The sequence below is a fragment of the Cnephaeus nilssonii genome, assembly GCF_951640355.1.
Source record: "Cnephaeus nilssonii genome assembly, chromosome: X".
Classification (NCBI taxonomy): domain Eukaryota; kingdom Metazoa; phylum Chordata; class Mammalia; order Chiroptera; family Vespertilionidae; genus Cnephaeus; species Cnephaeus nilssonii.
In genome coordinates, this window is record NC_137071.1 from 129,394,107 (window position 1) to 129,406,278 (window position 12,172).

At 46.2% G+C, this 12,172-nt stretch overlaps 1 protein-coding gene across 1 annotated transcript; it reads left to right on the forward strand.

Annotated features, from left to right (window-relative positions):
* Positions 1-4,908: 4,908 nt before the first annotated feature.
* Positions 4,909-7,050, forward strand: LOC307095466 (erythroid transcription factor-like; the record flags this gene model as incomplete). Its single annotated transcript, XM_079764651.1, has 4 exons — positions 4,909-5,329; positions 5,437-5,543; positions 6,060-6,185; positions 6,673-7,050. 4 exons carry the CDS (start codon positions 4,909-4,911, stop codon positions 7,048-7,050), a joined length of 1,032 nt encoding a protein of 343 aa, XP_079620777.1.
* Between the last annotated feature and the right edge of the window lie 5,122 nt (positions 7,051-12,172).

Sequence of the window (12,172 nt, forward strand, 5' to 3'; positions counted from 1 at the left end):
GTGAAAGTATGGTGAGGATTTTTGGCAATATCATACTCATTGAATCATGACAGTCTTGTTCTTCCACTTGCAAAATTGGCATAAAATATATAGTTGCTTTGTAATTAAATGCAATGATTAAGAAGATAGGGGTGATAGGAAGATTTAAAGGGAGAGAAACCCTTTCGGCTAGCATTGAAATCACTGGGAACACTCAAGAAAAAGTTCACTCACAATGGTGATATTTTCCTCCATAATCTTTGTCTTTTTTTAAAAAAACAACTCCATTCTGTATTCTTTTCTAGTTTTTTTAGGGTTTAATCCCTTTGTTGAGTCATCTTTCTTTCAATTTATTTCCTTTCTCACATTCCTTTTCCTTTTTTTATAAAATTTTTATTGATTTCAGAGAGGGAGGGAGAGGAAGAGAGAGAGAGAGAAACATCAATGATGAGAGAAAACCATTGATCAGTTGCTTCCTGCAGGCCTCATGCTGGGGATCGAGACCGCAACCCCAGCATGTGCCCTTGACCAGAATCAAACCTGGGACCCTTCAGTCCACAGACCAACGCTCTATCCATTTAGCCAAACCGGCTAGGGATCACATTCCTTTTCCTATAAAAAGATTTCCCCATGAGAAGGGCTCAAGTAGCCACAACCTGTTCCGATCAACAAAAAGATTCAGTGCAAATATGGTTGTCCTTCTGTCTGTGTTGTCTGTGTCCTAACTCTTCTTATAAGGACATCAGTCATATCAAATTAGTTACCACATTTTAACTTAATTACTTTTTTAAAGACCTCATTTCCAAATAATGTTGCATTCTGAGGTACTTTAGGTTAGGACTTAGACAAATGAATTTCGGGGGTACATAATTCAGCCTATAACATCATGCTGCTCTAAATTAGTGTCCCTCTGTAGAACAACGTGAAGAGAAGACTCTATGCAGATGGTATTTCTTCTTCTTTAGCACCACCACCACCACCACCACAACTGTCACCATCTTTATTCTCCTCTTCTTCTTTCCCACCTATTTGTCATGAAATATAGCAAGTATCAGGGAAGGTTAGACTGGGAGCCATGAAGCCTGATCTGGCTTCTAGTCCTGCCTCTGACACTGTACTTGGGGACATTATTGCAGCTCATTGGGTCTTGGTTTCTCTAATAAGTATTGGCAGGAAGGAAGACATTAAAGATTTTGTCTATGCCTGAATTTCACAATTCCATCATTATATTTATGACCCTACCCATAGGCAAAGTAAGGAATATTGGAGGTTATTCCAAGACAATTCCTGTTGTTCCCAAATCAATCTTTAGCTCCCTTGTTACACTATTAAATTATACTCTTAGAAATTGCTTCTTACTAAGTAAAATAAGCCAGACACAGAAAGACAAAGTCTGCATGATCTCATTTATATATGGAATTTAAAATAGTCAAACATAGCCGAAACCGGTTTGGCTCAGGGGATAGAGCATCGGCCTGCGGACTCAAGGGTCCCAGGTTTGATTCTGGTCAAGGGCATGTACCTTGGTTGCGGGCACATCCCCAGTGGGGGGTGTGCAAGAGGCAGCTGATCGATGTTTCTAACTCTCTATCCCTCTCTCTCCCTCTCTGTAAAAAATCAATAAAATATATTTTAAAAAATAAATAAAATAAAATAAAATAAAATAAAATAAAATAGTCAAACATGTAGAAGCAGAGAATAGAATGTTAGATGCCAGAACTGGATAGAGGAGAAAATGAGGTGGTGTTGGTCAAAGGGTACAGAGTTTCAGTTGCACAAATTAAATAAGTTCTGTAGATTTATTGTGCAACATGCAACCTATGATCAACAATACTGAATTGTATACTTAAAATTTTGCTAAGAGGTTAGATTTTATGTTAAGTGCTCTTACCATAAAAGAAGAAAGAAAGAAAAAGAGTGTAAGAGAAAACTTTCGGAGGTGATGGATAAATTTGTGACATTAATAGTGATGATGATTTCACAGGTATGTACTTCTTTCCAAGCACATCAAGTTGCACACATTAAATATCTACAGCTTTTTGTATGTTAATCATACTTGAGTAAAGTGATTTTTTTAAATGGTGCCTTCATTGGATGAATACCTTGACCCTCTAAATATCTTGTTAAAAATATTACATTTGGGAGGAGCAATTATGTAAACAATAATGTACAACAATACATCTCTGGATTCCTTTGCTATTTTTGCAAAGAATGTAACTAATAGCATAATTTAAGTGTGTATTCCTTCTATAGAAACAGGGAGTTTCTATTTAGCCCTTATTCTACAATATATTACTACTAATCCTATATAATAAAAGCCTAATATGCTAAGTGTCAGATCAACTGGTGGGCCATTCAGCCAATCAAAGCATAATATGCTAATGATATGCTAAGGCTGCTCAACCTCTCGAAATGATGTGAAATGACCACCAGGGGGCAGACAGTCAACCAGTTGACCAGTTGCAATGACATGCACTGACCACCAGTGGGGGCAGACAGTTGACAGGTCAACCAGTCACTATGACGTGCACTGACCACCAGGGGGCAGATGCTCTGACTGGTAGGTTCGATTGCTGCTAATGTCTAGCCAATTGGGACTGAATGAGATGGGCTGGACATGCTCTGGAGCCCTCCTGCAGTCCCTCCTTGGCCGACCAACCTCCCATGTCCCTCCACAGCCCTATCATGCACTGGTGGGGTCCCTCGGCCTGCCATGCACCCTCTCGCAATCAGGGACTCCTCAGGGGATGTCAGAAAGCCAGTTTGGGCCCAGTCCTATAGGTCAGGCCAAGGGACCCCACTGGTGCACGAATTCATGCACTGGGCCTCTAATAATTATAATAATAGCTATAATTTATTGAATAGGTACTAAGTGGGGTTTTTTATTTACTATTTCTAACAATTAGCAATGATAGAAAGTGGGTTTATTATCTCCATTTCACAGGTAAAAATTCTGAAACTCAGAAAAATTTCTTAGCTTTTCCAGATGTACACAACTAGTAAATTTAAATCCTCTTTTACTTGACAGCACATCTTCCCTCTCTAATGCTGCATTATTTCAGAACTGATTCTGACAAAGACCTTACTCTCAAGGATCTTGCAGACTAGTAAATGAGTTATAAAAATAGAAATGAAATAGGGCATCAGGAGCCCTTCTGTAGATTACCCTCTACTGCCCAAACATTGGATGATTAATGGTGTTTTATCATCAGCTCCAGAAGATTTTTTAATTGTTAATGAAAACATCATTAACAATACTGATAATTCTTAGACAAGTACATTTAAAGATCTTTGTACTTTATCTAAAGACTACACAGAGGTCACCAAGCATGAGATCTATTTTAAAATAGACCTTATAGCCTGGCTGGTGAAGCTTACTGGTTGACCATCGACCTACGAACCAGGCTGTGGGCTCCATCCCTAGTGTGGGATGTGTAGGAGGCAGCTGATTCATCATACTCTCTCATCATTTATATTTCTATCTATCTCTCCTTCCTTCCTCTCTGAAATCAATAAAAATATATTACATAAAAAAAAGAAATCCCCATCTGAAAACTCTTTGGGAACCCTGATTGAATTCAGGAGCCTTGCTTTCATTGTTGACAATGAGCCCTGATGTCACTCTGCACAACAATCTCTACCTCACGCCCCACCCATCAGAGTCCACAGGAACCCGTGATCCAACTCTCAACATGAACCTCAGTCTGGAACTTACCTGGAAAATCCTTTCCTGGACCTGTGGGAGGCACCTGTCCTGACCCCCTGCTTTAAGTCCAGACCTCATCCTATACAGGCACCTATGGCCTCACCTGGAACAGGACCCCCTGCCCAGACACTGTATAGGTCTTGCTGACCTAATCCTGTGTTGGCTCCATGGCCCTGGCCCTCTACAGGAAGCCTTACCTATAACAGTGCTGGAGCCTATAACCAGATTCTGCAGAAAACCTTTCCCTGACTTCCAACAGAAATCCTTAAATTGACTGGTTTCAGGAATCTCTGACCTGATCTTTTATAGGAACCCCAAAGCTTGGCCTCTGGAAACACTCTCCTGACCCTGTATAGGAGCCCTGATGTGCCTCTCTCTCTGACAGCCTTGTTCTGGAAACCTTGCCCTCACCTTGTACAGGAGCCACTGTCCTGACTGTGGCTAGTGGCTCCCACATGAAACAGCGTAGCTCTGGGGAGTCTACAGAAACCTGAAGCAGACACTGCTATAGGCTCATCAACCCTGTCCCCCTTTCTTCCTGACTCACTCCCTTTCCCAGCCTCCCTTGCAATGACAGGTGGACATGTGACAGTTCTGGTCAATGGCGTGAGCAGAGTGACATACACAACTTCCAGGCCTGGCCCATAGGAACCTCTCATGGGCCCTGGCTGGTGTGATCAGTGGTTAGAGCATGGGCCTGTGTACCAAAGGGTCTCAGGTTCAATTCTCAGTCAAGGGTTTAGGTTCAATCCCAGGCCCTAGTCATGGCACATGCAGGCAGCTGCTGCAGTGGCTTTTCTGGCAGGGTTCCATGCTGTTGGGGTTGCCATGGAGACCCTTAGCTAGGGTAGAACCCAACAAAAAGGCCATCTTGGAAATGGCCGGAAGCCTTCACAAGGCTATGTGGACCACATTGTCTACGTATGTGCAGGCCTGGGAATGTACATCCCCAGACGGCCACATCAGGAATGAATGTTGTAAGTAGGTGGGGGTGGCCCTAGTTGTTGAGTGGCCCATGGGGCTCCACACAGTTATGCTCAACGCCCATTGGGAAATGGCTGCAGGTGACTGCAGCTGCCAGGGTGACCAGTGGGGCTCAGATCCAGGAGTCCCTCAGGGCCAGCAGCTGTTCTGGCAACCTATGGGAAGATGGGAAGGTGGGATGGTGGGAAGGTTGGCCACCATGCTGGAGCTGTTGGGCACCACTGCACCCTGAAAGCAGGATGGCGTCAGAACTTCTGTCCCCTTCTTTCTTCCTTCCCATACCCACCCCCTCAACAGGCTTACAGGTGCTCAACTGTGTGGAGGAGACCCCAGAGGGCTCACAATACACCAGCTGGGCCTATAGCAACACTGGGGTCTACCTGTCCTCCACTGTGTGCCCCACCCGGGAGGACGCCCCGCCTCAGGTCTCAGAAGATTCCTATGCGAGCGGCACCTTCGTCGAGACCTTAATGACACAGCAACTGAGTTCGGACCTGCTGACACTGGGACCTGCTGTGCCTTCCTCCACTCCTGTCCCCAGCAGTGCCTCCGGGGCCCCCGACTTTCCTAGGGGTTTCTTTCCTCCTACCGGAAGCCCCCCCAATGCAACGGCCTATTCCTCCACCAACCTTCATGGAACCCTGCCCATGGCCACCTGTGGTGAGGTCCCTCAAAAGGGACAGGGGGGTTGAGGTGAAGAGGGGGGAGTGGTCCAAGGCAAAGTTGGGCTGAGCCTGATCCCTCTTTCCCCCTGTCCACCACACCAGACGCCCGGGAGTGTGTTACCTGTGAAGTGACAGCCACTCCGCAGTGGTATGTGTGCAATGCCGATGATCAGACGATGAATAGGCAGAACAGGCCCAAAAAGCGCCCGGTAAGACCCCAGGCCTGCCTCCCCTCACCCAGGTACTGCTGTTTCCACTCTGTGCAGAATCTCTGTCCTCACACTCTATGAGAACCCCGATCCCCCCCCCCCCCCCCCGCCCCATCGACTCAGGGACCCAGCTCTGTACAGGAGTGTCTACCCTCAGCCTACCCTCAGGCTGCAAGCAGGCACGCGTCCACTCTCTGCACAGCCATTTTCATACTTGGCTGCACACTGGGACCACCGTGGGGCCCTCCCTGGATGTGTTGATTTACTTGGTCTGGGGCGCTGCCTGGGCATCAGGATTGTTTCTGACTCCCCAAGTGAGTCCAATGTCCGCCAACGTTGAGAACCACTGATGCAGTCCCCCACACCATTTGGAAAGCCCCGGGCAGGCCATGTCCTCACCCCTTAGAGAACCCTCAGTCTACGCCTTGTCCAGGAAGCCCTGCCTTCACCTTGACCCTCACCTCCTGTGTCTTCCACCCCCCAGTGCACTGACCCTCACATTCTTGCTGCCCCCAGAAGGTCAGCAAGCGCGCAGGTGCCCAGTGCACCAACTGCCAGACAACCACCCCGGCAGTGTGTCAGGTGAATGCCAATGGAGATCCTGTGTGCAATGCCTGTGGACTCTCTTACAAGCGACACCAGGTGTGCCCTGCCTCTTGGAGCCTCCCCCTGCTCCCCCATCCCACTAACCCTGCCTTCCTTCTCCTTTTCCTTTCCTGTATTCTTCCTATCGCCTTCTCTCTCTCTTCTTCATTCCCTTCCTCTCTTCTCCCTTGTATTCTCCTCCTTCCTCCTTCCCCATCCTCCCTCTCTCCTCGGCACCTCCATCTTCTTCCTGACTTTCTTTTCCCTCCTGCTCCCTTCTCTCTCCTCCATTTCTCATCTCCTTCCTCCTCCCTTCCAGCCATCAGCTAGTCCTATAGCTAGAGGTTCCCCCAGCCTTTCCCCAGCTTAGGGCCTCACAAGCTCATGATTCCTTAGGCATTATTTATGCCACAGCTAGGGCCTGCTCCCCTAGTCCTGAGCCAGTTCCCCACTCTTAAGGAGTGGGGTGGAAAGGGTGTCCCTGGTGGAGACACAGAGGCCAAAGTCTGAGGTTGGGGAACACTTATGGCCTCCCTTTTGTCAGGTGAATGTCGCCCAACCACTGACCATGCAGAAGGATGGTGTAAAGACTAGAAAGCACAAGGCATCACATAAGAAAAAGAAGAAGGCAGCGTCGAGTCTGGGAGGCACAGGACCAGCTGATGCACCAGCCGGTGGCTTCATGATGGTGGCTGGGGGCAGCGATGGTGGGAATTCTGGAGAAGTGGCCTCAGGCTTGGCATTGGGCCCGCCTGGCACTGACCATCTCTACCAAGGCCTGGGCCCCGTGGTGCTGTCAGGGCCTGTCAGCCCCCTCATGCCTTTCCCCGGGCCCCTGTTGGGTTCACCCACAGGCTCCTTCCCCACAGGCCCCATGCCTCCCACCACCAGCAGCACTGTGGAGGCGCCACTCAACCAATGAGGCCACAGAGCATGGCCAGCAGTAGAGCCAGCAGTCTCTACAACCCACCCTCTGGGCCCCCCAAACCTTTTTGTCTGGATTGTCAAAGATTTGTGAAATAAAGGACCCATGTCCTGAGGTTGGAGGTGTGGGTCTGAGTGGGACTGAATAAAGAGCCGTGGTAGGGGGGGTGCAGCGGTGCCTGTGGTTCTCTGGGGATGGCGTGAGGCTGGGAGAGACAGCACCCGTGACCCTTCAGGAGAGTGGGTTGTGATGTGCAAGTATAACAGTGTATGTGAAACCGCTTGTGACAGCAACCAGAGTGCATGATATGGCGTGTACATGCACATGTCATGGGAAGAGACAGTGTATGGTGGCTGATTGCTCTGTGAGGTGGTGACCATGGGGGTGAGGTTGTGAGAGATGGTGTGCCTGACACCAGGCGACTGTGAGGAACGGGGCACAAGTGACTGTGTGAGAGGACGTGGGGGTATGTGTGTAACGGGGTGTGCGGAGGCAACATGTGAGGTTGTGCTCATGTGATTGTGCACCACGCAGGGTGGTTCTGAGACGGTGTACCAGGCACAGCATGTGTACCAGGCTCAGCATTGGATAAACAAACATTTCTGGAATGCTGAGCAGGGACTGTGTAGACGGTATGTGGAGACCTAGCAGCATGTCAGGAGGGCTTTGTGGGTCTGGTAAGGGCAGTGCTTGTGCAACAGCATGTGTATGTGAGAATATCCCATGTCATGTGCCCTGTCACGGTGCCTCTGAGTGGCTGACAGCGTGAGTAGCTCTGTACACGTGTTTGTGGAGGCATCAATATATATAGTTTCAGTCTGTAAGTTAGGGACCCACCTCCAAGGGACAGAAGACATGTTTAGCACAGGAATGGGAGGGAAGAGGGGCTGGAATGGCAGCCAGCAAGAAGGGCAAAAGGCCAGTCTGAGACCCTGGGGTTGTCCATGGGCCTTCCTGTCACTCATCTCTTATCTCTCTCAGCCCCGCTAGGCCTGCAGCCCTGTGGGAAATGGTAGAGGAGGAGGGGGGAGATTAGGAGACAAAATAATCTCTAGGGGGGATATTTAGACCCCACAGTTGGGGAGCTCCCCACAGTGCCAACTCCCTCCCCAACACACCTACCCACCTGGGTGAGCTGCTCCCCCTAAAGTGGAATCTGTTCTCCCATGGAACAAACCCTCACATCGGACATGCACGGAGTCAGGTGACATCCTAACCCAGACAGGTTAAGTGGCTCTCCCAGGGCCACACAGCTGGTGGCACAGGGCTGAGCCAGGCTCCGGGGCTTAGCCTTCACACTGCCCAGAGGCTCCTAACCCCAAGCAGCACCGTTTCCTGAGTGCTCACTGTGCTCCACAACAGCTGGAAGGCTCAGCTGCTTTCGTTCGTGAACACCTGAAAAAACACTCTAGTCCAGCCAGTGTGGCTCAGTGGTTGAGCATCAACAGAACAGCATCCCTTCAGCTAGTCAGCACACTGGCCCACTGCGGAATCACAGTAGTCCCTGCTCATTACAGGGATTATCCCAAACTTCCCTGGCCACTCCAAAGAACCCCAGCCTCCTCATCCTGTGGGAGTCCCTGTCCTCATCTTGAACAGAAACCTCTTTCGGAACCTGTGCTGGAAAGGCCCCTGGACCCGCCGTGTTCAGGAGCCCCGGATCCTCAACCCCTGTAAGAACGGCAGCCCTAGCCTGGTTCAGGAACCTCTGTGATGTAGGAGCTCTAAGGGCATCCTTTCTCTAATCAACAGGAAACCCATCCTGACCCTGAACAGGATCACTGGTCCTCACCTTATACAGGAGGCACCCCTGTCCTGCCACCACAGCATAGGCACATCTGCCTGCCCTGGGTAGAAACCTCTGAATCCCCCTGTAAGGAAGCACCTGTCCCACCCCCACCCACTCCTTATATTATAGAAATGCCTGGCCTGACCTTCTTCATGGGACTCCATCTCTCTACAGGAATCCTGCCTTGACCTTGGGTTTGACACCTCTGTCCTCACACTGCACTGCAGCCTGCCGTCCAGGTAGCATTTTAGAACCACTTCACTCACCTTAAAATGTAGTTTGGAAACCACCTACCTGACTCTGTTTGTAGAAATCCCCATCTGCAGCCAGGCCAGTATTGCTCAGTGGTTGAGTGTCAACCCATGAACCAGAAGGTCATGGTTCGATTCCCGGTCAGGGCACATGCCTCAGCTGTGGGCTCGATCCCCAGTGTGTGGTGTGCAAGAGACTGCCAGTCAATGATTCTCATCATTGTGCTTCTATCTCTCTCTTCCTCTCTGAAATCAATAAAAATATATTATTTTAAAAAATAGACCTTATAAGAAATATTAAATCCTATCTTAAAGATTGGCATGTTTTGGGGGTTAAAATTTTGCTGATTATAAAAAAACTAGGGGCCCAGTGCACGAAATTTGTGCACTGGGGGGTCGGGGTCCCTCAGCCCAACCTGCCCCCTCTCACATACTGGGAGCCCTCAGGGGATGTCCTACTGATGTCCTACCAAGCTCCCTGCGATCAATCGCTGGGGGTCCGCTCCTGCCCAGGCCAAAAGCAGACCGCCAGCTCCCTGCCTAGGCAATTGATCACAGGGGGTCCGCTCTTGCACCAGGCCGAAGCAACCCCCAGCTCCCTGCCATCGATTGCAGGGGTCTGCTTCCAGACCAGGCCAAAAGCTTCCGCCGGAGGCTTTCGGCCTGGTGCCGGAGCAGACACCCAGCTCCCTGCAATGGATTGCAGGGAGTCCGCTCGTTCACCGGGCCGAAAGCCTCCAGCAGAAGCTTTTGGCCTGGCGCTGGAGCGGACACCCAGCTCCCTGTGATCAATTGCAGGGGTCTGCTCCAGCACCAAGCCAAAAGCAGACACCCAGCTCCCTGTGATGGATTGCAGGGCTCTGCTCCGGCACCAGGCCAAAAGCCTCTGCCATAGGCTTTTGGCCTGGTGCCAGAGCAGACACCCAGCTCCCTGTGATCGATTGCAGGGGGTCCGCTCATTCACCAGGCCGAAAGTCTCCAGTGGAAGCTTTTGGCCTGGTGCCGGAGCAGACACCCAGCTCCCTGTGATCAATCCCAGGGGGTCCGCTCATGCACCAGGACAAAAGCCTTTGCTGGAGGCTTTCAGCCTGGTGCCGGAGTGAACCGTCGCAGGGGGTCTGCTCAGGGCGCCTCTATATGCAAATTAACCGCCATCTTGGTTGGGTTAATTTGCATGCTTGCCCTGATTGGATGGTGGGTGTGGCTTGGACTGGTGGGTGTGGCTTTGGCGTAGCGAAGGTGCAGTCAATTTGCATATTACCCTTTTATTAGGTAGGATAATACATAGAAGTGGGCAAAAGTAGATTTACAATTGGTTGTATGAAAAATAATACAATAATTAGTAAATATAAAAATAAAGTGTTTCACATACGCAAAAGTGTAAACCTACTTTTGTCCACCTGTGTATGTTCATTGTTGAAAATTTAGAAAATAAACAGAAGTATGAGGAAGAAAATATAATAATATCTATTCCCATTTCAAGTGATAATAATCAATAATGTATTCGTGAATATCATCCTAGTCATTAGTTCTATTAAATTTTAGCATGGTTAAGTACTTACTATGTATTTTATTTTGTTCTTGTTTTTTAAACTTAATAACTATATTTTGTCTTTAAATTCTTTGTGAACCTTAGTAATGATGTACACCAATTTATTATTTAGATATATCATCTTTTTAATCAAAATTAAACTGAATCCAATTTCTTATACTGTGAACCTTTTAATGTAGAAATATTTGCATTTAGAATTATTATTGCTTAAGATAAGTACCCAGAAGTGGAATTACAGTCAGAAGTGAGGAACACTTTCAAGACTGCTGATAAATATTGCAAAATTGCCTTCAAAACAAGAATACTTATTTTATTTCCCTTTGCCAATGTTGGGTTTCATCTTTTTAAAAAACTTATTTAATAGAATAAATAGGTAAAAAAATTCTTATTGCTACTTTTAGTTGGGATTTATTTGATTTCTACTATTTTTAGAAGTTAATAACAAGCTTAATTAATAATTGAATTTAAAATTTTGACAAATAGTATATACTCCTAACATGGACTCATTTATATTTTTTAGTCATACTCATTTTTGTGTTAATTACAAGAATTTTGAATGGGGAAGACATAAATTAATTTTGTTCTAAGATAGCTAAGTAGTTTTCCAGCTTATTTTACGGATTAATTTCTCTTTTTGGTCACTGAATTTTTATAACTTTATTTTTATTGTTGAAACTATTGCATATATTCCCCACTTACCCCCCTTTGACCACCTTCACCCAGCCCCCATTTTTATAATGTATATTAAAAATGTTTATTTTGGATTTCTGCTTTCATTCAAAAATGGAATAACAAGGTCTGGAAACAAGTTTTTAACATAAAAATATATAAAACAAAAGTTTTCAAACATTGGACATTATACAGTGATCACTGAAAGAGGGTAGACAAATGAATTGAGCCCTATGACTGCATCAGCTTGCTTCTCAATTGATTTATAAAGTTAATGCAATCTCAATCATAATTTTTGTTTCAGGTAAAAATTGTAAAATTTGCATAGAAATGCAAAGAACCTAGAATAGCCAAAATTATTTTTTAAATATAGAAGAAAGTTTGATTTCAAGACTTACTATATAGCTTATACAGTGTGATATTAAGATTAAGATAGGTAAATGGAATATAATACAATTCAGAAATAGACTCACATCTACACAAGTAATTGATATTCAATAAAAGCACAAAGTTTATAATGGGGAAAATAAAGTATTTTTAATAAATTGTGGTTGAATAGCTGGATATCTGTATGAAATAAAATGAATGACATCTTCTACTTCATACCATGCATAAAAATTAATTTGAGATGTTCATAGATTTAAACATAAAAGCTAAAGCTATACAGTTTCTAAAAGTAAATGTAAAAGCATATTTCACAACCTTGGGTTAATCAAAGATTTCTTAATAAGGACATAAATATGTTAACCATAAAAGATAAAATTTATAAATAAAATTTATAAATTTCATTTATAAAATTAAAACTTCTGTTAATCAAAAGACACCATTAAGTATAGAAGGATACATACTAAGCAGTCA